This window comes from Aptenodytes patagonicus, chromosome 16 (genome assembly GCF_965638725.1).
Source record: "Aptenodytes patagonicus chromosome 16, bAptPat1.pri.cur, whole genome shotgun sequence".
Lineage (NCBI taxonomy): Eukaryota > Metazoa > Chordata > Aves > Sphenisciformes > Spheniscidae > Aptenodytes > Aptenodytes patagonicus.
The window spans coordinates 5,124,737-5,151,768 of record NC_134964.1 but is presented as its reverse complement, the minus strand read 5'-3'; the positions used below and the strand labels follow the sequence as shown (position 1 = coordinate 5,151,768).

Sequence of the window (27,032 nt, the reverse complement as noted above, 5' to 3'; positions counted from 1 at the left end):
CAACCTTTGCTATTTGGAGATGAGCAAGAGTCACCGTTCACTCCGCCTTCAGCAGTGTGCCGTAATATTTCTGTTGACTTCAGCCTCTCTTGCTGCACGGAGAAACGTAACAGAGGTTGCCAGAGAAAGGATTTTTGTGTGGTTTGTTGTTGGGTTCATTTTTCTTCTCTTGGCCAAGACTCAAGAATTTCCTGAGTAACTTTTCAGAGAATCTGCTCCAGCAACTCAACAACAATATGCTCTGTTTGCTTTTTATAACATAAGTAAATGCGAAGCTCTGCCAAGGAGGAAGGGGGGAGGAAGCCGGGGAAAAGTGAAGTGATGGTGTGAGGAATGCCTTTTGGCAGAAGGGCCTGAGTGAAAAAAACGGGTGCGTGGACAAAGGACCACTGAGAGCCGCTGGAACAACCAGCAATTCCATCCCAGGGAGGCTCAGCACCTCCACTTCCACAGGCACGCTGCAAAGGACAAGCTCTGGATTCCTTTCAAACCTTCCTGTTAAGGTAAAACTTAAACATTCTTCTTAAAACAAATGAAAATTGTTATTTAAAAGGTATGAAAACACCCAGTAATTAATAACACTGTTAATAATGCTGGGTGAGAATATGCGTAGGTGGGACACTAGGCATCTTTCTAACAGGCTGAGTTAAGCTTGTGATTAAGCTAAGTGACTATTTAAAGGCGATAGAGTCTTTTTAACCTTACTTTGATATGAAATAACACATCGATGGAGCTCGGTTTACAGTAGAGGTGTATTTCTAGTGTTTCTCGGTGCTAAGACGATGAGGTAGGCTAGGCTCAGCTCAGTATTTTAAGCAATCCAGCACACGTGGGGAGCAGATTTCTTTCCCTACATGCAGTGTAAGCTAAAGACTGAATTTAGAAAGTCTTCTGTCCATCTTACGCTCTTAAAAATTTCCCCTGAAATACCGAAGGAGCAACGAGATCAGTTCTGCCGAGTTTCCCCCAGCTGCCCAAACTCTGCAGCAGCGCGGCTGGGGGTCAGGCAGCGTTGAGGGGTGACGGGGAGGGGGGACACATGGGACATCCGCAACAGGTACCTGGTGTGCCGGCTCTCCATCCCACCCAGGATTTCCCGGGTGCGAAGCTGAAACTCCAGAGGTGTGTCAGCTTGTCGAGATTACTCTATGTGACTATTAAAACGAAGGACAAACTGGAAACCTGCTTTAGCTGTGACACAAATCCCGTTTCAGTTGTGGAAATGCATACGGGTGATACACGCTGCCTCAAACCTTGCTTCTGTTAGGTGAAAAAGTGACCAAGCAATTGCAAGTTTAACTTCACAGTCTCCTCAAGGAAGTCTAGAGATCATTAGCACAGGCTAAATTCAAATTTTTGTACGCCTGGATTTAGTGAGATCATCTGTAAGAGAAAAATCTATGCAGAGATTGATGGCAAAACAGCAGATTTCTGCCACTGAGCCGATGTCCCTGCCCCATCCTCCCTACGTGCCGTGCCAGTGCATGTGTTTGCAGCGTGTATCCGGGGAAGACCGTTTGTCACAGCTGCTTTTCCAGCATTTCGGTGCCTGCTGCCTTGTTACAGTGGAGATGTGCTTCTCCTGTGGGCTGAATATAAATATTTGGAAGGAGATAAACTCTGTCTTGCCTGTCAGCACCATGAGGCATCATTCCCCAAAGGGAACAAGACTATGTAAATCCTCCTTCTGTATGACAGGAAGGTTTGGAAGGATTAGGTCTATAAATGCTCTGATATTTCTACCTGAGACTTCACTTAGAGAAGATCAAGATCTTCTCTGAAAGCATATTTTAGCTACGTATGTGACAGCAGAGCAGTGTGGCTATCTGAGTGTAACCCTTTTGCATTTGGATACTTAGTCCTTTTGCTCATTGGAGTGATTAATTATTATTTTACTGATGTTAATATGGGCATATCTCATCTGCAAAAATTACTCTCACAGCTCACTTTATGCCTACTTCTTTAAGTTTCCGCTACCAGCATTAATCCAGGCAACAAATCCTCGCTTTCCCTTGGCCACATCTCTTTAAGGATGCTGCCACGTCTTTTGGAGTAACGCACCAATGCATGCTCGTGGCTGTTTCTCTCGTTTCCCATCAATATCCCTGTCAATGACAGCTCTCCAAACGCACTTCCAAGAATTTGTTCTCTCGTAGCTCCAAGTTGCCTTCAATCAACGCTGCTTCCCGTATGACCTCAGCTCACACCACAGCCAGGAGTTGCTCAACACGTCTTGGTGTGAAGCCTATAGCACATTAAAATTACATGCAAAAAGATTTTGGTGATTTTAATTGACCATGTTGTTGTCGTTATTTCTTGGATATTAAGGTCACCCAAGCCGATTAGGTCATGTAGTCTGATCTTCCCTTTTTTATTTCATAAAAATCTTCTCCCAGCCTTACCATGCTACAGCGTGGAAGCGTGAAATTCTGGTTATAATCGGTGTCCTACTGCTGAGCTGCAAGGATTGGGAGTACGTCTCTTGGTCCCTCGCTGCTAGAAGCTGTGCTGCAGGGCTGGCCTGTGCTCAGCACAGGGGGTCTGAGTTGCGTCAGCTCTCTCTTTTGCAGTACAAAGGGAAATAATTACTGTGCACATGTGCAAGGACTGTGCAAATAAAAGCAGTCACTGCTGTTCTACCTGTTGTTGTACTTGAAAGTAATTTTTTAAAAATTGTTTGTAGATTCAAAGATGAAGACACTTCAGAGAAATATGAGTGTATTCCAGCAAACCAAAATTCTTTTGTGGAAAAATGTACTTATCAAGTGGAGGATGAAAATGCAGAGCTTTCAGGTAAGCTAAGAAAAAAAAAAAAAAAAGAGGAAAAAAAAAGAAAAAAGTGAGTAACTACTGAAGAGTGGTCAATCCCTGCCGGCTCCTATACCTCAATTTCATTTTGTAAAGTTGACATTGAAGTACATTTGGAAAGCCCTGACTGGGAATGAACACTTTACAAGACTTTCCTTTTTTAACTGATAATATTTCTGTCTCTTATGTGATGTATGAGAGGACAGATGGGCTCTTTGAGCAAAGTAATTTACTGAGGTGACGTGCACAATGCAAAGACCTTGTTAGTTAGTTGACATCTAAGAAACCGGTGTGACTGAGTGCCTCTTGTTTATGTTTTAATCCCACAGAGAATATGCTCTTATACTGTTATACTATTAAATTCTCTTCTCCGCTCTCCCCCTTGCCTAGGAGTGGATGCTGTCTCTGCTCTTTCTGCCGCTGATGTTCACAGTGTGCACGTTCATGATGAACATCCACTACCCCGAAGTGCCTTACAGCTACCTCGGGCAGTTAGATGATCCTGCCTATGATGCCACTGGGGTCACCATCGCTTTTACACCCATCACTGTGACCACAAGGCAGATAATGAATAAAGTGGCCTTGAACTCTGTAATGATAGGTATGTTTTGCCTTTTAAATACTTAGCTTTGTCATTATTTAACCGATTATACGTTATGTTTTAGTGTTCTCCAGTATCTTTGGTCAGTAGAGAAAATTCACCCCAAATCCTCCCTTCTCACAAATATTTCTTCTCTAGTCTTTAACTTACTAGTGAGGTCAGTGTGTGCTTCTGAGCTCTAAAGCTCTGCCTTTGTAGAATAATACTAGTAAGACACATTGGTTCATTCTTTTGAGGTTCACTTCTTCCCAACTGGTAAAGTATGAAGTATTTAAAGGTGCCACCCTGCCCAGTGAGGAGAACTGGAAAGGAGGAGTTGCAATGCTAAAAAAGCAGAATATATATCCAGTGCCTGTGCACACATTTCCAGACCTACAGAAGCTCATTGCAATATTTTTCTTACAAACTACAGGTATAAAACTACAGGCACTGGACAATGAGAGCGCCCTGGAGGAAGCCTGGATTTTGAATAATGAAATTATAGGTGTTGTATTTAAAGACAACTTCTCCTATCACCTCAGGTTTCCTACTGAGAATGTGGCTATTCCAAATGAAAACTTTGGATACATAGGTAATACAAAATAAGAATTTATGGGTGGGTGATTGCCTGGCATGGATAGGCATCACTTTGTTGGAATAATCTATATATGTTAAATGATTTAATAAATTGTTAATTTTTTTTTTTTTTTTTGTCAGTGGGCCACTGTCCATTTGAAGAGTTTCCCATAGTGCATATGCATGCTTATCATCAGCTTTTGTAGCGAAAACCAATTAAGTTTCACTGCTTTTACCTGTGATGCCCTTAACCTTTCATCCTTGCAGATAACTGTTACAATTTCTCATCGCGGTACTGTTACAGCCCAAGCTATTGGTACAAAGGCTTCCTGTCCCTGCAGTCCAGCATCGATGCTGCTATTATAGAGGTAAATCGAATTTATGAACTGATCTAGGTGTCCTTTTATTTTAAACTTGGTCCAGGAAAGACAGATTGTTCTGTGACAATAGCAAGAGACGGGCTTGTCAGAAAATTCTGCAGAAAAACAAATATCTTAAAAAAACTCAGCTGTCTGAGTATTATTGGCAGCGACAGTGAGAACTTGAATGCAATCGGCAGTTCCTGCAGAAAATGACTGCTTTCAATTTAATTTTGAAGATTTGTACTAACTTTTGTTTCTCTTCAAAATGGCGGTTTCTCTTAAAGGCTGGGAACCAAGTGTAATATCGCTGTTTGATTTAAAGTATTTCTCAGACTCCAAGGAAAAGGCAATTCTTGCAGGAGACTGGGGTGGTATGAATATCTGCTGGATGACTTGGTTTCAAAGTAGGCATGTCTGTCATTTCTTGTCCTTCCTTTCCCAATTGTTCCTCAAAAATATACCAGGGTAGGGGTCATTCCACCTGGCTATGCACCTCCAGCTGTCCAGGCTGCTTTCATCCCCGGGGAGAGAAACAGGAGCTTGGGGAGCATAAGTCATTTGTGTGTCTGGCTCCTTACCTCTGGATGAGCTGAAGGATTTATCTCGCTCAATAGACAAGGGAGGGAGTCTAGCTGAGGTGCAGACACACAAGTGAGTCAGATGAGCCCTTCCTATAGGGCTTTTTTGCATTACTTGTTGATGTTTTCTATAAAGCTGCATTAAAAAGTAAATCTAGGGATGATGAATCAGAAGGTTCCTTATATAAATACATCTCTCTCTAGAAAATAAATTAAATACTAAGATGTTGACCTTGAATTCCTTTAGGTGGTGGCAAATCGTTCTGTTTGGGAAGAAATGAAATCAATTGCTGGTGTCCGTATGAAGTCCCGGAGCGTCATCTCCTCGATTACACTCGAGTACAGTTATTTCATGATTACTATCGTGATGTGTTTCTCTCCGTTCATGTATTTCTTATCAATGAACGTTGTAAGAGAAAAGAAGAAGCTCAAAGTATTGATGAAGACAATGGGGCTGCAGGATATTGCATTTTGGTGAGTTCTTTTTTTAACTAAAGTATGTTTGCCAAAAATCAGGATACTCCTGGGCACCTGCGCAGTCAGTTAGTAAGTTAAATGGGTTCATAAGTTTTCTCCAGCACTCTAAGGACAAACCAGAAGGGTTGAGCATGGCAGCGGTGTGTTCTTCTTCCTTGGGTATTTCCTCCTAAGGTGGATCATGCTATCTGTTCTGCCTAGGATGTGAATGAGTTGACCCTGAGAAATAATTAATATTTTAATTTAAAATGGTTCTGACGTGCAGATGAAGTTGTAACAACAGTTCTTAACTAAACAAAAGTGTAATGCCACCATTCCATCCTCAGGCTCTCCTGGAGTCTGCTGTATGCTGTTTACGTGATGGTCCTCTCCTGCCTGCTGACAGCTCTTGTGATGCAGGATGCTTTCTACCTCAGCAGCTTCCCTGCGGTCTTACTGCTGTTTTTCCTGTACGGCCTAGCATGTGTAAGTCAGGTTTTAAAGCCAAATTTTCTCACCATGTGATTTATTACTACGTTGATGAGCCTAAGCAGTACTCCAGAGCCTTTTGCACAGTGCTCAGGACTGTATACTCTGCATGGTCATACTAATTGAAATAGCTGAGTGGATTCTCTGACTCAGCAGCAGTGATTTGAATTGCAGCCTGAAGGTCTGACAGGCAGTAGGTTGGCTACAAAAGATCTGATTTGATGCTCAGATCAACCCACTAAGAAGGACTTTAGTGTATTTTATTACACAAACTCAGCTCACCAGAGATCTGTTTGCCTGGCAAATGGAAGTGCTACTGTTAAAGGTATTTATTTCCTTCAGTGATCGAAGGAAAATTCTGTTCTTACAGATCCACCTGGTTTTCATGCTCTGCTCCCTGTTAAGGACCTCCAAACTTGCCGGCTCCATGGGGTTCCTCATCACCTTTGTCTTCGGATGCCTGAGCCTCGCGGTGCTGATAGAAAACCTTCCAGAACTGTTGAAGTGGTTTCTCGGTCTCTTCTGTCCTTTTGCCTTTAATGCTGGCATTGCAAAGGTATGGGGTATCATCTCTGTAGCTGAACCTTCCCAGTAGCTTGCTGTCCTGGGCCTTCTCGGTGGGGACAGCGTACATTTTGTCACAGACAGTGGCAATAAAAGACCCTGCTGTACTTTACTGATAGACAAAGGCATAGGAAGTCATAGTCCTCATTTCAAAAGACCAGCTTTTCCACATCTGTAAAATCTTCAGGTACTTTCCATTCATATCCACATCCTGTTTTGAAACTTCCGTGCGAGCTGAGCTGCTGTTGGGCAGCAAAGAGGGGCTCCAATGCCCCCATCCCCTTCCCCTATTTAAAAAGCCGATGAATGCAAAGAAAACAACAGCCCTTGTCACAAATAATCTGCCGTTGTGCACTTCCGTAGCGTCCACATGAACCCGAGGAAGCCCCAGCGAGCCCATCCCTGCACACAACAGCACCATTATCCTCCGGGGCTGGACCCCAGGCAGACGGGAGTTGACTCGGGGACATCAGCGCTTCGCCGCCCGGTCATTCCCCTCTCGCTGCAGCGACTCTTCCTGGCAACAGAGGCTGTGCAAACACAATTCGAGTCTTCTGCTGCGGACATCCTTCCTCCATCCCCGCTTTGGATAATTCTGTGCAGTTTCCCAGTTTTCCATCAGTCATATCTCCATAGCTCTGAGCGATGCTTTCTAGCTCCAGTTACTTAATATTTGATTTCCTGATATATAAAAAAATCTGCCTGGGAGAGGAGATTTCTGCACTAGCAGAAAAAGAAACTGGGTTTACTGCTAATTCACCATGTGGTTAAATCAATCACTATGTAAAATTATACCGTCTTTGTCGTGACTCCGTCACGTCAAGGGTGCCAATATCATGTTTCTTGAATGATATTCTATAAAACTCTGACCTTTTCTTCTGCTTCTGGATTGTTCTGGAAAATTCTGAATGAAAACATAAGGTCTCTATGTGGAGTAAATTTATTTCCCTTCCTCACTAGAAAGAAAGGAAGAAAAATTGGTCAGTACTGCAGATGATTTCTGGGTTAACAAAGTCAATCGCATCCATGGTTTGATAGCGCGTGCATGGTTTTCCAGCCTGAAAATTATTCTTCTTTGTCCTTTATTTCAGGTTTTCCATTTAGAAAAATATGGAATGGGTTTCTCTTTTTCTAATCTTATGGAGGAATCATACTTTTTATTTTCAACTTACATTATGCTGGTCTTCGACTCAGTCTTGTACATGCTGTTAGCTATGTATTTCGACAAAGTTCTGCCAGGTAGGTGTGATTTATGCTTATGATCATACTTTCTTTTTTATAATTTTGATTTATACAGATTGCGTGTAATAGCTCCTCGAGGAAATGATGGGCTGCTTCATTCTCTGAGTCAACCAAAATAGGTTTTGGACTAAAAAAATGTATTATATCACTGAGTGACTTTTCTGCCCCTGGCACACACTGGTAATTCCCAAATCAAAGACAACAATTTAGTGGTTTTTCTTTCTAATTATACAGCTGTTGAAATGTTTATGAGAATATAGTGTAATAATGTGTGGGACAATATTTTAATTCATTAAGTAAAATATTGAATTCATTAGATATAACCCTGAAGCCAACCTTCTTGTCTCATCTACCCCAGCTCCAAATCTCTTTTTTTTAACTGGACAAAGTACCGATTTTGAGGCAGCCAAGTACTTATTAGAACCTCGTAAATGTTTAGTCTAGGGTGATGTCTTGGTTGTGGCTGTGGTTAATGACAGGTCATCTTCTTTGCTTTCCTGTCAGGCAAATACGGCATCCCCGATCCCCCCTTTTTCTGCCTGAAGCCCTCATATTGGGTGCGGAGCAGAAGAGGCTCCACCAGGGAGATGCCCAGAACTGCAGTGAGCCCCGAGGAGCTCCTCAATGATGATATAGAGCCGGTGCCCCCCGAATTCATGGGGAAGGAGGCCATCAGGTTAAGAGAGAAGGAATTGCTATTCATGCTTTTTGAGTTGGGTAGCTTGGGTTTAATGCTCCCACAGACCACTGCTTCTGCCATCAGCTTTGTTTTGACTTATCCAGGCAGTTTTCATGTTCATGAGGCTCTTGCGAAACACTTCATTTCACAAAGAAAAATTAGAGATAAAATGCAAAGGAGATAAATAGATAATTCAGGCTGGTCACTAATGGTGAAATTCAGATAAATTCAGGTTTTAAAAAAACAGGGGTTTTTGCTGTGGACTTTGTTAAATGTCCATTAGGGACAACAAGGAGAATGCGGAGGGCAGCCCACTGTAAAACAGCCATCTGTGGCAATGGGCTTGACCTTGTCTTTGCAAGGCTTGATGCTCCGGTATCGCGTGCCAGGTAGCGATGTTCATGCCTGTGTACAGAGCATGCCAAACCCTGCTGAATCTCAGGGTTGCTTCCCAGTACCTCTTACTTTTCATGCCATTTCTGTCATTTTAAATTAAGGCCCGTAAGAATGGAAAAGGGCACCAGGGAAATGAATTTACAGCAATCCTGAAATAATATCCTCCTCACCTTCCTTTTAGACTCAACAATATTAAAAAAGCATATAAAAAGAAGGACAAGAAGACAGAAGCTTTAAGAGGTATGACAGCTATGGTATTGATTCCTGTTAAAGATGAGGAAAAACAGTTGTGCAAACATTCAGTCAGTCAAAGAAAAAAAACAACACTTGCATTGCTTGAAAATTTATGTAAAATATTAATTAATGCAACTGATTACTATTTTGTTCGGTTTTTACTGATTTTCCATTTTTAATAAGACTAAAGAGAAGAAAGATTTTTTTTCTATTGTTGTATTTCTGTCTTTTCTGTTAAATACAGAGCAGCTTCTTATGCCTTTAGTTAAAGGTTTGCAGAACTTTGCCCCACATTGTTTAATGCACTTTTGGTTAATTATTGATACTTAGTTCTTATACTTCTTGACTTGTTTTGCCTTCGACAATGAGTAGAGGCAAGTCAAACCTCATTTCTTCCCAAACTTGATGTTGTTTTCATTCTAGGTTTGTCTTTAAATATTTATGAGGGTCAGATCACTGCCTTACTCGGCCACAGTGGGGCTGGAAAGACAACACTGTTAAACGTGCTCAGTGGACTCACTCTGCCTTCTGAAGGTAGGGTGGCAAACAGTAGGACAGGGTGGGCTTGATTCAAAAGCGGTAAAGACCAGTTCGTTCCACCTCATCATGTTTATTCCTGTAAACAGGCTCTGCAACCATATACAATTACAAACTCTCTGCAATAGGAGATAGAGAAGAGATTAGAGAGATGATTGGCATTTGCCCACAATTCAACACGCAGTTTGAAGTCTTAACGGTGAAAGAAAACTTGAAAACTTTTGCAGAAATCAAGGGCATCAAGTCCAAAGAGGTAGAGCGAGAGGTAAGCGTGCGTTCCTCTGAAACGCATCACTGCGCAGCAACGTGAGGCTGTAGGCAAACCCCACGTTTCAGCAAAGGCTCCTTTTGCACTGGGAAGCTCAAAGCGTCCACCTGGCTGTGTCTTCTGAAAATCGAAGCTGGTGTCGGGCTTCGACCAGGTTAGTAGGCAAGCTTGTAGGCTTGATGCAACCACAGCGATTCCTCTGCTTAACCCAAGGAGATGAGGGGATGTGGCTGCTCCTGCTAGTGGTGGTAGACCTCGGTACATGCCCTTAGAAACTGTGCCTTCAGTCCCAGCTAGATCTCCTTCATGGCTAATAAAGGATGGAAGGGCAACTGGTGCTGAGAATGGGCATCTTTGTGCTGTTCCAGGTGCAAAACATTTTGGAACTGCTGGATATCAGTAACATTCAAGACACTCAAGCTGAGAAACTGAGTGATGGGCAAAAACGGAAGTTATCCATCGGAATAGCCATGCTTGGAAACCCGCAGGTAAAGCAGCAGGCACGGCTCTGTAATACAGGGAATATTCAGGTCCAACATAACTAAAAACTTATGCATGTGCTTGGCTACAAATTTGTGCATGATTTCAGACCTCTTTAAAGCGCTCATAATTATTAAAATTAATAATTCTGTTTCATTAAGTTCATAACCCATCTTGCTAGTCTAGTTTTAAAGCAGATAGATAGTTCCCTGACCTCTGCACAGCTCCCAGAATAGCTGCCCTTGCATAAAAGGTGGCCTGGGTCTCTTGCCTTCAGGACCTGAGGCTTTCAGGGGAACACCAAACCCAAAAGACATGCAATTGCTCTGGCAATGGGAAATGTCTGACTTCATCCTTTCTGCAGGTTTTGTTCCTGGATGAGCCAACGGCTGGGTTGGATCCTCTTTCCAGGCACCAGGTGTGGAGCCTCCTCAAGGAGCACAGAGCTGGACGGGTGATCCTGTTCAGTACCCAGTCCATGGATGAGGCCGATATCCTTGCAGGTAAACACAGGCTCAGCCTGTAGCATCTCTGCAGAATAACCCTGGAGCAGAAAGCCCATGTGAAGTTCAGGTGCAAAAAAAGTTTTGAACGACTGCTCTACAGTATAAATTCCTTTGGCTTTTTCTTTCTTTAGACCGCAAGGCTTTTATCTCGCATGGGAGGCTGAAGTGTGTCGGTTCTTCTCTGTTCTTGAAGAAAAAATGGGGGATTGGCTATCATTTAAGGTATCTACTTCAGCCCCAGCAACTGGTATCTGGCAACATGCATGTACAAGGAGCCACCAGAATGACTGTAAGGGGGAAACCATAGAGTAGATGTCATCAAAACAAGAACATTGACTGAATTAATATTCACTTAAATTAACTGAAGCAGCACTTTACTCCAGAGTAAGGAATGAATGAAGTATGCTGGAGTTTTCTTTTTATGCATCCTAGCAAATACAATGGTGGTTGTTGTTTATTTGGGTTTAGGGTGTTTTGGGGGGGGGGGGGGGGGGGTGGTGTTATTCAAAACTAAGCATCTGTTTTTTTCAACTGAACAGGATCCATGTCAGTGAGTCTTGTGACTTAGAGAACGTGACATCTCTGGTTAAACGATACATCCCCAATGTCATATTCTCAGGACACAGTCAATATGAGCTGAGATATAAACTGCCATTAGAAAACGTGAATAAATTCCCAGGTAATATATATTAAAATAATTGAGAATTGTCCATAGAGGAAAAATAATCACAAATGTGGGGAAAGAGAAATGGAGAGGGAGATTTTCTACAGGAGTCACATAAGGACTCTATAACTGTTGCATTCACTTTGGTTTTCCCCCCACAATTTTAGCATCCATATGTTTAAGATCAAAATGTACAACAAATGCTTTTCTACTGTTTTTAATGAAAAAACCTAGCAGGCCAAACTGGGCTACATGTGTTACTGAGAGTTTATTTTTCTTTCTGATAAAAGAGAAGATAGTGACAAGAGAAAACTCCATACAACCGGTACTGCTCCGCACCTGCAGTGGCACCAGGCAGACCCTCACTCACCATGTCCATCACGTTCAGTCTGACAGTCCCGCAGCCCTACTGCCTCAGAGGATGCATAGTCCAAAATGTTGGTTCTAAGTAGAAAAACATCTTCAGTGAGCTATGGATCTGGCAGCTTTGTGTTCCTCCAGACCCTTTGCATCCTGGCAGCTCGCTGCTTTATCATTTTCCCTGTGACTGGAGATGCTCCAGTCAGGTTGACTCAGCTGAACCAAAGTCCGGTCTGGAGATACATGCTTATGTTTGAAACCTTGAAGGCACTTGTATTATCTCTGTCCCGCAGATCTGTTCAGTGGCCTCGACAGCTGCTCTGACCAGGGAATTATCAATTATGGAGTCAGCATGACAACCCTGGAGGATGTCTTCCTGAGACTGGAGGAAGAAGCCACAGTGGATCAAGAAGGTACAATCATGGCTGCAAATACATAATCTGTAGCCGAAGAGAACGGCTACTTTGCAATAACCCCTGGGCATGCCTCCAACAGCTGATTATGAGGTGGCTCTTAATTTTTCACACATTACTACGTAGAAGCTGGTCTCAGACATAAATGTGCATGTGGAAAACTCTCTGCAGATGAGCGTCTCCTTGGGGAGGAGTGGGCAGAAGCAGGACGGTGCCCCGATGAGACGGAGCCTGGCTCCCTGCTGCTCTCGGACACCGGGAAGGCAGCAGTCGGTGGCTTGGCTCTCTGGAGGCAGCAGGTCTCTGCCATGGCATGGGTGCACTTCTTAAAGCTTAAGAGTTCGGTGAAAAACCTGCAGTCAATGTAAGTACCAAGGGGATTTTCTCTTGCAGATCTGGAACAGGATACAGTCACAGCAGGGGGGACAATTTTCACACCCCTGTTTCGATGAGTGTTTGGATTAATTGATATCAGGTCTTGGCTACGAATGATCTTGGTAATCTGCACTCAGAGGAGAGGAAAGCTTCTTCCTTTCCAGTGCCAGTAATATAAAATCTCCCTTTTGTGCATTTTCATTTCTATGCTGCGTGATTTATGCAAGGGAAACCCCTTTTCTTTCTGAAGAAAAGAATCATTTAGAAACACTTTTATTTCAGATGGAGGAGGAAGTTTTAAAATAAACTATTGTGTACAGAGAGTGGAGGGAAAAATACTACTTTCAGACTTCCTCTTTAATTTTTTTTCAAACTTCTCTCATGTTGCCAGGATCTGAACTCATTTGGCCCCATTGGTCTTCAGTCTGGCACGTTGGCATTTCCTGGTGGAGCACAGGAAACAGAAGGGAGATGCTGATTTATGAAAAACTTATATCTTAAGGAAGCCTGAAAGGCATTTCATGGTCCTAAAAAGTTGAGCACTCCAGATCTAAGGTCCTCTCCCTGCTAAATTTTGAGGGCCTTTGTGAATGGTCAAGGTTTGAGACTTCTGAAAATAAACTTGCCAAAATTTTTTAACAGAAAAAGCATTGGGTAACCTGAATATAGTATACCATTCCCAATACACAAATGTGTTCTGCTGAATATCTGTTTTTAGAGTGTTTATTCATCTCTTTCTTAATGTAGTTTGCTGCTCTATGTGGTTTTTCTGCTTCCTCTGGTTTTGCAACTGTCCCTGGTTGCTGCCTGGCAGAGTGCGAGTGTTTGGGAGCTCTCATCTGCGCGGTACTTCTTGCCCCTGGGGAAAAGGGCTCGCTCGGACACAACCAGCCTCCTGGTCCACAACAACACGGGTGAGGGGAACGAGCCTTTCCTCATCCTTTCCTATTCTGGGGCTTCTTGCTGTTGCAAAGGAAAGAGCAGACGGCTGTAGGATGGAGGGGACCCAAGGGATGATGAAGGTTTTAGTGACAGAAGAGCATGGAAATTGTCATTTTTAAGGGGTTGTGAATGAAGCCTACTTTGGCTTCAGCAGCTGGCGAGATCCTGATGCAATGATGTGAAAAGGGATATCATAGCAAATGGGATTAGAAGGGACCCAGTTCTTTCCCTGCCCCAAATCCAGATCTCTGCCCAAACAATCTCTGCATTTTCAGAGTGTGGGATCCTCAAACCAGGCACCATACTCCAGTAAGGGCTCACTAATGCTGAGTCAAATTAACAGTCTACTTCCAGAGTTTTACCTTCAACATTCCTATGAGTGGATGCTATTTTATGTTATTTTTGCCAGAATATGATAGTGTTGGCTTCATCAGACCGTCAGCAAGGAAAATACATTTTGTAGCAACTCAGCAAAGGCAGAAAAAAAAAAAAAGACAATGTAAGATTCAGTCAATGAGACTGAAATCCGTTAACTTCACAGAAATGATCCACCGCATATGTGCTGTCTGACGTCCACAGTTATTAGGCTTTCTCTGTTTTTGTGTGGTGGTCATGGATTTAAAAAAAAAAACCAACAAACTATCAAAGACTCTCTTGTTGTTCAGTACTATGATTCCTCTGCTTTTGTCTTTCACACCAGGCGCAGGCATTGAAGACTTCATCCACACGCTCGAGAGCCAAGATCTCACAGTGGAAATAACAAGCGAGGAAAATATCACAGAGGAGCTAAAACACAATGGGGCTATAAAAGTGTCTCGCAAAGGCCAGGTAAGGATTTTTGTTCTCTTCTCCTGTTTCTTCCCAACAACTGAATAATTAAGCAAAATGCCTCCATCAGCTCTACCTGTGGGATGGTCCTATTGAATAAGGCCCACAGGTACAAAGATTTGGAAGTGTTTTAATTGGTAAACTACATGCTAGGGGAGACCTTATCTCTCTCACTCTCCACCTCGAACTTTTCATTTTTGTAGCACAGCTATACAGACTTCCAATACCTAGTAATTTGGGTTTTAGCAAACAAAGCATAGACAAAATGAATTATTTCAGGCCTGGATTCTCCTGGCATGCTTTTTTTCTACTTCCCTGCAGATGAGAAAAGCCAAAAGTTTTCATCTTGTTTTCTTGCTCTTTGAAGAGCTACAGGTTTACCGTGTTATGCCACATGGAGGCCATCAACTGCTTCCCAGTGCTTGTGAACGTCATTAGCAACGCTCTGCTGAGAGCCCTCAATTCCACCGTGCGCATTCGGATCTGGAGTCATCCATTTTTCTCTGTAAGTGTCAGAGCCTGGCAGCCAGAAGGTGTCAGAAAATAGTTCTTAAATCTGCTTAACGTCTCAGTAAGTCATCAGATTTTAATGGGAAGCCATGTGGGGCTGTCTGCACCTGTAGACCTACTTTCCTCGGTGGTGGCTCTGGAACCATCATGTTTGACTTCAGGAAAACTGAAGCTAATTTTTCCCCCGTGGGTCTCGAGGGCTGCTGAATGGAGAGGGTAGCTGGGAGGGTTTCTTCGGGAGGTTCCTTATTCTCTACATCACGTTATTCAAGCTGCGGCCCATCAATTGACAGAAGAGAGAGCTCACCGCAAGTCTGGGATGGAGGAGTGGGACCTGCACTCTCCTCGCCAGTGGCAAGCACTGTGCAGGGCTATGGTTTGGGGAAAACCTTCCTCCTGCCAATATTTCGTTTCAAATCCCACTTTGTGTTCATACTGCCTTGTACTGCGTGAGAAATGCAGTAAGATGAATTGTGGCATCTAGCCATTATGTTGCAGATGTTTTCTACAAATGTTTTGTTCTTCTGTTTTCAGATAGATGATCTACAATTCTGGGATTATTTTGTTTCTTTTTACCTCGTTTATATGCTGTTGTTATTCCCTGGTTTTCCTCCTCACTTTGCAATGGGCTACATGCAGGATTACAAGGTAAATTCCTTGAAATGGAGCAGAGTTGAGCTGGGCAGAAGGGGTTACAACTGCATTGCCACAAGGACATTTGAATATGATGGGCAGCTTGAGGCATTTTTCTCTGTATTGCCATGAGCAGCTTTGCAGCCAGCACAAAATGCTAAAAGACAAAAAGAGGTGGAATTTTATCCCAGTATCGCAGTGGTAACAGCTTTTTGTCAGCTTTTTATTTCCTGGAGCCATTCCCATGGGTGCAGTTGGCACTCCCCTTTGCATTGTGCCTTCCCAGGTGGGAGCTCGTGCCCAGCTGTGGATCTCGGGGCTCTTTCCCTCGGCGTACTGGTGCGGCCAGGCGCTGGTGGACATCCCGCTGTGCTGGCTCCTTCTCTTCTCGATGTTTGGGCTTCAGTTTGCAATGAGTAACAAGACTTCCTGGAGCATCGACAGCCTCTTCTTGCTGGTACCTCCCGTTCTGGTGATTGCTGGTTCGCTAGGGAGGGATTGGGGTAATATTTTGAGCACATGTAGGGGTAGCTGAGACACCGTGGGTGCAGACAGTGCTGGCACACCTCTGGGTCCCCAGATGCTTACTGACCTTCTCCTTGTTTCACCTCCTATCCTTTGGGTTTCCCCAGCTGGAAATAAAAGGCAATAAATCTTGCCTTAATATACTCCTTTACACTTAGCAGTAAAATTGTGGTAATTTCTGAATGCCCTGATCTTAATGTATGATCGTTTAAACTGAACCACATTGCAATATATAGGTTTATGGTTGTTTAGATCACTCCATTTTCTCCAATGAAAGCCCTTTTTTTCCTTTAGATCATGGGTACTTTTGGCTATGGAATTTCTATCGTTCTCTTCATCTACTTGATCTCCTTCGTCTTTCGCAAAGGATGGAACTGTGATTTTTGGTCTTTTATCCTGATAGTGGTAAGCATATGGCTCGATAATGTGCTGTAGGGTTTACAGAAATGTATTTTGAGATCTTAAGGGTGAACTAGAGGTCAAAACACCAAGTAGAGATGTAGAACATAAGTACAGGCATGTGCTTTACAGCAGTAAATTCTATATTAAATTCGTGTCACCATGTTCTGTTCCCACAATCCTGCTGTGGCACAGGAAAATGCTTGGATCCACCCTGAGCTGGTGCAGGAATGGAGGCAAAAAAGTTATTTATCACTTTGTTCAACACCTCACATCCAAGAGATGTAAAGTGTTGAGACATGAGCCAGCAGGTTAGACGCAGATAGCCTGAGCCTGACCTAGGAGGAGATGGGTTATTTGGCATGAACTGGGATGGGAAAGAACAGGACAGGAACCCATGCTTCATTCTTCTTCCTGAAGCAGCCCTGTGTCTGGGAAGAAGTTTCCCTGGCTGACCCAAACCAGCAGCCTACCATCAAGCAGAAATGGCCGAGGACCTCCTGAACCTTCACTGTTTCTCATCTTTATATTTCTTGTCCATTTTTAGAAATTCAACAGGGAATTTTGAAAAGGTAGACCCACTCAATTTTTAAGACCAGTGAGGAGCGTAACCCCTTCCCATCAGCTAAGTTACCCTCTTGTTTTATTTTTAGGTATGCTTTGTTTCCTATATCGTCAGCAGAGTCATGGATTTCTTAACCGGCATTAGAGTCTCCCTCTACATTTTGTCTCTCTCGATTCCCATGTACCCACTGCTGGGTGTAATGATCAACTGCCAGCAGGTAAGCGGTGGCGCTGGGTGAGGAGAGGCACCCCACCATAAAACATGACCATGTGTCCTTGTGAGCAAAGTCTGGTGGTAACCGCACGCTGTGTTCGGGGAAGGCTCATTAGTTTCCTCTTATAGGTGGGATTTTCCAAATAGCCAGAGTGCATCGTTAGATGACCATTTCAGATCAGATCAGATCTAATTTTTCCAGCTGTTCGCTATGGCTAGGGGCTACTTCTCGTGCAGTTGAGCTGTGACTGTAGATTAGGTAAGCACTCTTAATTCTTTCCATGCAGAGTCGAGCAACTTGACTTGAACAATCATAAGAGAAAATTTGAAGTTACACATCTGACTTTGCATGGAAACTGAGTGAGAATTAAGAATACTCACAAGGGGCTTTACTCTATGTCAGCTGAGGGTGGTAATGGAATTTATCAAAACCCTCCAGCTACGTGCAAGACCATTTGTGAGCCATAAATGACTTAGGATTGAAGTCCAAACAGGAGAGACTCCTCCTCTGTCCTGTCCCACTCACCTCCACCTCTTCTCCGCTGGGACCCCAAAGGAGAGGAGACCAGATGTTTTCCTGTGACAGGCCATTACCCCCAAAAGGAGAGTCTGATACATGTACCGAGTGCCGTGACATTTTCTGGTATAGGACTGGGATGCACAAAGTCAAGCATCTGTATTTGTTCATCTGTATGGTGAATATTTTGGGTAAATCAGAAGCTTTTGTACATTTTCAAAGTATTTGTTGTTTGCTTTAACCCTTCCAAAATTAGCCAGCATTATACTAAAGAATTACAGGTCTTCATTGTGTATTTTTTTTATTGTTATAGATTTTTATAGAAGACGCTGAGAATTTTGCTGTGACTCCAAGGAATGATGTACTAATAGCTGTCTTTGCAGTAAGAAAACATTTAAGATTACTTTTATTTAGGAATATGCGTCTCCTAAACCCCATCCTCAGTTATGAGGAAGCAGGAAAGAACCCTGAGCTCGTTTCATGAGAAGGAGGATCTCGGTGGGTCTGAATGACAGATTACCCCCCTGGGCAAAAATAACCTCGCTCCTTTGAAATGGGGAAGGGAAAATGAAATAAGCCCAGATCACTTAGTGCTGCCCTGTTATTTTATGAATTGTGTTTTTCTTCTACCATTGGTATTTTCTGCAGGATTGGTAAGTGATAGTAGAGTTCACAGCCTTCAGGATTACCCTGAGATTAAATGTTAATGGACTTTATTTTTGCATACTGTGGTTTTCCCCCGCATATTTTATAACACTGCCACCATCTTCTCAGTTTCACCTGTAGTAGGATGGAAGGCAAGGCTGTTAATGTGGCAACCTCTCTTTTTCAGCCTTATATCCATTCTGTGTGCTTCATTTTTCTTCTTCGATATTTGGAGATAAAATATGGAAGAGCAGTTCTGAGAAAGGATCCAATATTTAGGTTTGTATAAAATACATGCACCACAGGCACATGCGAGATCTAAACTCCTACCACACTGCTTTTCCTTGAAGACAACATTTTGATCAGATATCATTGCCTTTGTGTCCCTATTTTTAAATATTTTTTTTTAATACTGGTTATTTTTTATAACTAAAATAGCCCCTTAAATACTACAGTGCTATGATAATATAAAACGGCTCTCAAGCTTGTTAGTACCTCCACACGGTGTTGCCTGTGCAGTGTGGATGTACCAGCTTGGTTCTTTGTACAACACAGGAAGATTATAAATATATATAAAAATTAAAAAAAAAAAAACAAAACAAAAAAAACCCACCAAAAAAAAAAAAAAACCAAACCAAAAAATCCCCACAAGAAACATTGAACCAGAGGGACATTCATTCTTGGTCTATACAAAATGCATTGGTGGAGAACAGGGGTAAAGAACAGAATGCTGAGACGAATCTGGTGGGTTTGTAGGATTTCCCCAAGAAGAGAAAGCAGCCACCAGCACCCCAAGGAGCTCGAAGAGGAGGATGAAGATGTTAAAGCTGAAAGAGCAGCAGTGAGAAACGCCATAGCAGCTCCGAGTCAGGAGGAGGTACGACTATGTGTTGTCCTTCTCATTTTATTTTATACCAGTAAGAAGCCCCCTGGTAAAAAACAAACCACCAAGTATCAATAAGTGCAAGTCAGTGCTCTGGCTGTATTATTCTCACTGGGAAAATCAAACTCCCAAATGTAGAGTGTGGGTCCCATCAGAATAGAGAAGAAAGCTGTTAAGAGGAACGTGGGCAATAAAGTGTCCTGTTGCACCTCATATTCTCAGTGAACTAGAAAACACATTCAAAGATCTTTAGAAGGTTTTCTACCTTTTTTAATGGAAAAATATTACTGAAGGATTAATGCTATTCAATATAATAGACTAATCTTTCTTCTTCCTCTTCACTTTCAGAAATCAGTCATTATTGTCAGCAATCTATGCAAGGAATATGAAATAAAGCAAGCTGGTTCATTTTTTAAGAAGAAGAAGAAAATGGCCACCAGAAATGTTTCCTTCTGTGTTAAAAAAGGTGAGAACTGGAACTGTTCTCCTAGACCTGTTTTGGACCCCTGGTCACACCCAGAGAGTTAATTCTCTGCAGATTCTCCGTTATCTGAGCAAGGACATAAAGGTCAAATCTACTTGCTCTGTGGTTAAGGCATGTTTGGTCTGTGGTTGATGTGTTAACGAAAAATGTGACCTGGATGCATCCTATTAGTTACCTCGGACTCTCCGTTATCTAAAATAACACAGCCCCCTCTCTCCAGGATCCGCTTCAGCAGTGGCTGCTGGGTGACCTGGGAGCAATGCTCAGACTCGCAGCATCGGTTAAAGTCAAAACGCTATGGGCTCTCAGAGCATATATTTATACTGTTTACTTTTATATGATCTTTGGTATTAGCATGCTCTCTTTTATATTTTTTCTATTATGGGACTGTGCCTGATATATTTGTTGAATGGGGAGTATTACTAAGAAATTATATGTATTGATTCCAGGAGAAGTATTAGGACTTCTGGGGCCCAATGGAGCTGGTAAAAGCACAGCTATCAAAATGATTACTGGAGAGACAACACTGACTGCTGGGCAGGTAAAAGGCATCTGAAGAAAAAGGATAAATCCATGATAAAAGTGCAAGTGCAAACCTTGCATCTAGGATAAGCTTTAATTTTTTTGGAAGCATTATTAGTGGTCAAGGTTTTAACTGAATTCATTGTGCTATTAAGTTAAATAATGTATTAATAAGAAATATTGTGAGCTACTGCTAACTTTGACAAGCAGTTGCATCTACCCTAATTGGCCATGTTTATATTTAGAAACCGTGTAAATGAGGGTTGCGAAATCACTCCCTTGCTCTTTGGGTTTCCTCACCTAAATCCCGGTGAAGCCCATAGTCTTCATCTGGACCATACCCTTGTATCGGGGTGAGGCTATGCGAGAGCAAAATGATTAGCCTGGTTGTGCAGGTGCTGATGAAGAAGGGAGAGGGAGCAACCTCCCACCTCCAGGACCACGCGCCTGCCTTCCTGGGGTACTGCCCGCAGGAGGACCCGCTCTGGCCAGACCTCACCGTGCACGAGCACCTGCGGGTCTACGCCGCCGTGAAAGGGGTGTGCAAGGAGGATACGGCTGCTGCTGTCAACCGGTACGGATGGAAGGTGTCTCCAGGGGTTGGTCAATGTTTTATGCCCTAGTCCTAGAGCACAGGGAGGGGTCCAGGAAGTCAAAATTCACTGTGAGCCAGAGGCAACCTTGAAAGAAACTCAGGAAATGGAACTGCAAAAGGGATTTTCTGCTAAATGCCGTGATTAAGTGAGTAGGTTAAGAAAATCTCCAATTTGCCTAAGTGCATTTAGTGGGGATAAATTTACCACTAATGTCCTTTTAAGTATGTTATCTTTAGGAAGCATTTCTAAAGTCTCTGATGTTACAGTTTGGCACTACAAGAAAGGGTGCTTCAGTACTGCCTGCTCAGCTGACACTGGCAAGGGGGAATGGATTTATAATGCTGTTGACACTAATGATGGGTTTAGAAAAGAACTTGTGGCTTATTCAGTACACTTTGCTTCAAATATTCACTTACATTTTAATAACACAATAAATGCTTAATGAAAACAAGCAGGAGTCAAGAGCAAGGGGAAGAAAGTTCCTTTTTCTTATCGTTTTGGGAATCCTTGATGAGAGTATTGAGTTGGGAATAACAAAAATGTTCTTTTTGTTTGTTTGTTCCCTTTCCCCACAGAATAGTGAATGCCCTGCAGCTTCAAGACTATTTAAAAAAAAAAGCCAGAAAATTATCTGCTGGGGTAACCAGAAAGGTGTGTTTTGTTTTACCTATAATGAGCGCTGCAATGCCCATAGCACAAATGAAAAATCCCCTCCGTGAACGGGGGGACCTACCTGTGCTCTGAGCCGCCCAGGAGAACATCGTTTTGTCTCCCATGGTGAGGTGATGGAAATTAGCCTTTTCCAAATCCACATTTCCTCTAAATCAGAACCTTGATTCCCATAAATGAAGTGACACTGTCCGCAGCTCTTTGTAGACAGAGTGCCAGGGACTGCAAAAGACTTGACTCAAACCCCTTTCCCTGTCATAGCTGTGCTTCGCGATGTGCATGCTGGGCAACCCCGCGGTCCTGCTCCTGGACGAGCCATCAACTGGCATGGACCCCAACGGGCAGCATTGTGTTTGGTGAGTAGGACCTCAGGCACTGTGCCAGCATGGTGGTAAAGGGGTTGGAAGCCAAGAGTAGATGCCTAAGGTTAGGTAAAGAGTGTTTTGCCCCATCTGCGGTTAGTGCTGCTCATCACGTACCAATGGTTTTATTGGAAACTGTTTTCCTGGTTCTCTCTAGCTAAAGCGTGAGTAAGGAGAGAGAAAAACCCTTTTACCTGTGAATTTATCCTTATTGCAAACTTTAGGACTGTCATATATGGGATTTGGAAGAATCCATAAATGGACCTGAGTCAAAAATATTTCTTTTTGTCATTATTTCAAAGTATTACCATGTGCACATCGGTCTAAAGTTGCTGTATGTAAAGTTTTTACACTTGTTTCAGGGGAGAGGTGTTTGGAGGGACAAAGGTATAAGAAAAAGTGTCTGATATTCCTAGGGAGTGTTAGCTTTTTTTTTCCCCCCTCTGGTCCTCAGGAAGATGATTCGTGCTGCCCTGAAAACCAAGGAGACGGGAGCCATTCTGACGACGCACTACATGGAGGAGGCGGAGGCGGTGTGCGACCGCGTGGCCATCATGGTGTCCGGGCAGCTACGGTGGGTAGCATGCAGCAACAGGGGTTTCTCCTCCGGCCTCACCTACCTGAGCCCATCACCATGGGCTTTATGAAGTGCTCCCCGTGGTCTCAGCAGCAGTACAATTTGGGAAGGAGCAGATGATGGGGCACCAATGGTTTCACACTGACAACTCTTGTTTTCCCTCCTTCCCCTGCAGATATATTGGCTCCATTCAGTACCTGAAGAACAAGTTTGGTAAAGGTTATCTACTGGAAATTAAAGTCATGGACCCAGAGCACACTGATCTTCTCCATGCTGAGATTTTGAGGATTTTCCCGAGTGCAGCCCGTCAGGAGCGGTAACTATAAAATGTGGGACGAATGGTGGTTCCAACACTACCTCATCCCTAAAAATGTGCCCAGACATAGGATCTCAGTTGGAGAGGCACAAACAGCTCAGAATCTCTATATGGGGATCTGATTTGGTAACGTTACCACATCCAACCCTGCTGTGATCCCCGCAGCAAAACATCCATCTATCCAGCTCATAGTGTGACATAAACTTTTGATCCCAGAGGCTTAATACAGAGCAAGAATCACCTTTTCTTCTTTTTCTTCAAGGTTCCCCTCTTTTCTAGTCTACAAGGTCCCGATGGAAGATGCACTGCCCCTGTCTCAGTCTTTCTCCAAGCTAGAGGAAGGTAAGAGCAAAACAAGATGAGTTTTTGGAAAAGGTGGAACACCGACCGCTAATTTCCAACTCTCTTCCCATTTCTCCACAGCCAAACGGAACTTCAACCTCAAGGAGTACAGCTTCTCTTTGAATACTTTGGCTCAGGCACGTGATTTCAAGGCTAGACATGCTATAAAGGCATGAGCAGGAACAAAAGCCACAGAGAGACCTGGGCCAGTGCAGTGGCAGAAGGCTGCTCCACCAAAAAACTTCCTGGGGCTGGTGGGAGAGGGGTCCTCTACTGGGAAAGTGGTGAAAAATGGTTTGGTTTTATCCACTGCTGGATTTAGCATGGTGGGAACAAGCCTAGGCAAAGTGTTGCTGCCTGACTCCACTCACCTGAGACAGGCACACAGCGCATCCAGGGATGGATGCCCTTGGCAGATGCCCATGCCCAGCCTCTACGGTTGCTCCTGAAGCAGCAGGTTATTGCTGCTTGTACAAGGCTGGTGGCAAAGGTGAGGAATGTTTATGCCAATCCATTGGTGGGTAAAACCTTTATGGATACACCTATGGGCAGCCGGTGCCTCTCAGCAGGTTACACCAGAGAGCACAGGAGTCTCAGCGACTGCATATGCGCTCCCCACATAAAGCTACTTCACATACCTCTCGTAGGGGTTGCAGAGCTGTACCTCCTGTGAAGGAGCGTCACAGTGTCTAGTGAAAGTCAGAGAAATAATCGGGGGTTTATCTTGCCATTTCAGGTGTTTTTGGAACTCTCCCGAGAGCAGGAGAAGGATAATTTTGATCCGACTTTGGATGGGACTTTCGAATGGAAACAACTTCAGCAGGAGGACTGTTAAAGATCTAAGGTGTTCATTTACACATTACTCAGTATTAACCGAACTGATGTGATACTGCACATATTTACTACCATTATCGGCGTACCATGAAGAGGAGCAACAGGCTCTGCCTTTCCAGCAAGCATCAGCTGAGGGCTCCTCTCCAATGCAGAAGACATTTCACCTGGACTCTGCAGGTGTCTACACTGACCCCTACCCCAAGTTGCATTTCCAATGGGTGGTTGATGAAATAGTGCATGCGCTGGTGAGAGTTCTTGTCAAGCAGAGCAGTGTGCAGCAGAGGGACAGAAAGGTTTGCAGAAAGAAGGGTCATAACCCCATCTCTGGGGATCGAGGCTCTGCTTTGCTCGGTGGATCTGGGTGCATCAGGGAATCTGGACACGCTGCCAACCTTCTGGGCTCCTCTCCCACCAATGTGTGGGACTATTTGCCTATGACGTGTTTAAATACATCTTATTGAAATATGCATTCTATTTTTATACCCTTCCAATAAATGTCTCTATAGAAACTGCGGTTTTCTCTTATGTCATCATTGCTGTGGACCGTCAGGAACAGCTAAGCAGCTCAAACTCCTTTCCCTGGGGATGGAGGTGGCTGCAGAGGGCCCAGGGCTGCTGGCCAGGCAATTGTAGTCCCTCATGTTTACTACCTCCAGCAGCCTGGCTCGGCGAGCGCGCTCACCCCTGCCCTCCCTCCACACTGGGGCGAGTGGTTGTCACTCCTCCCTTTGGGAACCAGCCTGGGTTGTTCAGCCTGGAGAAGAGGAGGCTCCAGGGAGGCCTTATTGCAGCCTTTCATTACTTAAAGGGGGCCTATAAGAAAGATGGGGACAAACATTTTAGCAGGGCCTGTTGCGACAGGACAAGGGGTAATAGTTTTAAACTAAGAGAGGGGAGATTTAGACTAAATACAAGGAAGAAATTTTTTATGATGAAGGTGGTGAATCTCTGGCCCAGGTTGCCCAGAGAGGTGGTGGATGCCCCGTCCCTGGAAACATTTAAGGTCAGGTTGGACGGGGCTCTGAGCAACCTGATCTAGTTGAAGATGTCCCTGCCCACGGCAGGGGGGTTGGACGAGATGACCTCTAGAGGTCCCTTCCAACCCAAACTATTCCATGATTCTATGATTTTCCTCCTGACAACTCAGGCACACGTTATCCCTGTGCCCAGCTCATTTGCAAAGGTTAAAACTCTCACAGAAAATATTAAATCCAATTCTCTTTATATAACCTGCAGCGGTGGCTGTGTTGCAATCACTGCTTGTGTACATTCCCCACTCAGCTTCAAAACATATTTTGGCAGTTGGAGGACATGTATTTAGAGGGATCATGATTATTTCCCTCCTGGTTGCACAACAGTTCCGTTTCTACTCCCCACCCCTGGGAAACGGGTAAGTGAAATCGGCAAACATTTTGGTCACCTGTTCATACACTCAGCTCCGGAAAATGGGATCTCAGTGAAAGGGAAGAGTTTTATTTAGTGTCCTGGGGATATCTGCGGTGGTGGAGAACTCAAGCCATGAGCCTCCTGATATAATGACAGTTTATACGATCCATTCCTGTTGGGATTTTGTCATCAGCATTTCGTGGTTTGCACCTCTGGAGATGCCGCTGGTGAGAGGTGCCTCTCTGCTGTGGTGGCTGCTGGTTTGAGTGGACTTGTAAGATACACTGTCTTCCCTCTTCTCTGCCCTCCATAACACACAGGCCCTTGCTTCTTTAACAAGGAAATCTCTTTTCTACCACACAGCACGAGGGGACCAGGTCCCTTTGGAGGTCTTCAGATGATGTAAAGACACAAACTGTAACAAAAGCCCCAGCAAACAAGTCCTGTCCCAGAGAGAGCATCTCTGGGAGCTGGGGAGGGGAAGAGGAGTGCACTGGGCTACAGGGAAGACACTAATGTGGAGAGCGGGACTGAGGTATGAAATCTTCTTGTGGCAATTGCATTTCCTTCTCTGGGGTGAAGAGCATCTCCCACCTTGGCTATTCCTTCCAACACCGCTTGCATGGTTGTTTCTTCTAAGTAACTACCACCAACCCGCTTCACCCTCTGCTACCACAGGTTTGACAGATTATTCTTCGTGATATTTGGGGCTTTCCATTCCAGCAGAGCTGGCTCCATCATCTTCTGCACAAGGAGGAGAAGGAAAAAGACCCACAGAGAGTCCCCCAAAGGCAAGCTGGCTGGAGCTGGGGCTTTGCATCAGCCTGGAAGGGAAGGGGGACAGGGCTTGTGGCATTGCCAGCACACAGTCAAAATGTCCAGGTCCTGGCCCATGGCCAGTGCTTGGAGAAAGGGGTTCTGTCACCAGCACAAAGCAGAGCTTAGCTGGCAAGAGGGAACGAACAAAAGTTCTCAAAAAGTTCGCGAGGACTTAGCTTTTCCGTTGGAAAGAAAAAAAAAAAAAAAAAGAACAAGAGAGAGATTTCCTGGAAATGAATCGGCTTCTTAAATATTCCCTTCAGAGGTCGCCTCCGCCTCTCTCCTTTCCCCTGCCCTGAGCTGAAGGGCTGCGGGGGAAACCCATCCCCCAGCAGCTGCAATCGCTCTACCTGCCCTTTGAGCACAGAGGCTGACAGCAGCCCAGTGAGAAGTACCCTGCTCCACCATGCAAACCCAGCTCCAAAACTGGCTTAACATTTTGGTTATTCTCCTTGTTTTCCAGCACAGCACAAGCCCTCCGTGCGCACGGTGTCTTTGCTGATAAACCTGAACCGGAGTGTGTTGGCTGTGCTGCAGGGTGAGTCCATCGTCCCAGTATAAAGTGGGTGAGGCAGCTCCCTGCTGCGGACGCTGCACGTTCCCCGCAGTAACTCATGCAATAACTTAGTCTTATTAACAGGGAGATTCTTATTTATTAGATTTAATAATGCCCTTTTTATGCAGCAAAGCAACAAAGCACACAAAGGGCCATTCACCACCAGCCGCCTCCAGCGCCGGTCCCCAAGCACCGTGCCCCACACGGGCATCCCGGAGCGACAGCAAAGAGCAGCCCCTGCCTTTCAGGTTAGGTAAGAAAAACGGTGCCAGCTGGTAGGTTTTGAGTGCTGGGGACCAGGGGAGCAAGGCACATGCGTGCTCAAGGTTTGGGAGCTCGGGG

The 27,032-nt window shown here is 44.2% G+C and overlaps 1 protein-coding gene across 2 annotated transcripts; it reads left to right on the top strand.

The window, feature by feature from the left end:
- Positions 1-129: 129 nt before the first annotated feature.
- LOC143167748 (ATP-binding cassette sub-family A member 10-like) lies at positions 130-24,433 on the top strand. Of its 2 annotated transcripts, XM_076353564.1 has the most exons (39): positions 130-503; positions 2,684-2,793; positions 3,199-3,409; positions 3,822-3,980; positions 4,232-4,332; positions 5,152-5,378; positions 5,708-5,846; positions 6,220-6,405; positions 7,505-7,652; positions 8,160-8,331; positions 8,912-8,970; positions 9,388-9,498; positions 9,591-9,766; positions 10,138-10,257; positions 10,614-10,752; positions 10,887-10,977; positions 11,295-11,434; positions 12,073-12,192; positions 12,364-12,556; positions 13,315-13,481; positions 14,210-14,337; positions 14,705-14,842; positions 15,382-15,495; positions 15,767-15,937; positions 16,300-16,410; positions 17,058-17,186; positions 18,013-18,081; positions 18,532-18,623; positions 19,101-19,221; positions 19,576-19,693; positions 20,161-20,252; positions 20,629-20,807; positions 21,405-21,480; positions 21,760-21,854; positions 22,315-22,434; positions 22,613-22,753; positions 23,016-23,095; positions 23,177-23,232; positions 23,832-24,433. In XM_076353564.1, exons 2-39 carry the CDS (start codon positions 2,692-2,694, stop codon positions 23,928-23,930), a joined length of 4,890 nt encoding a protein of 1,629 aa, XP_076209679.1. In that variant the 5' UTR covers positions 130-503; positions 2,684-2,691; the 3' UTR covers positions 23,931-24,433. The 2 variants fall into 2 exon arrangements, with proteins under 2 accessions (XP_076209679.1, XP_076209680.1); XM_076353565.1 differs by lacking the exons at positions 130-503; positions 23,177-23,232 and having other exon boundaries at positions 2,431-2,793.
- Positions 24,434-27,032: the final 2,599 nt, after the last annotated feature.

What these genes read in the sequence shown, in the direction of transcription:
- LOC143167748 (XM_076353564.1), top strand. Translation starts at nt 2,692, where the DNA reads ATGAAGACACTTCAGAGAAATATGAGTGTATTCCAGCAAACCAAAATT. An exon ending in GAAGACAGAAGCTTTAAGAG is followed by an intron (nt 8,971 to 9,387) that starts GTATGACAGCTA and finishes TTTTCATTCTAG; the next exon opens with GTTTGTCTTTAAATATTTAT. An exon ending in ACGGCTGCTGCTGTCAACCG is followed by an intron (nt 20,808 to 21,404) that starts GTACGGATGGAA and finishes CTTTCCCCACAG; the next exon opens with AATAGTGAATGCCCTGCAGC.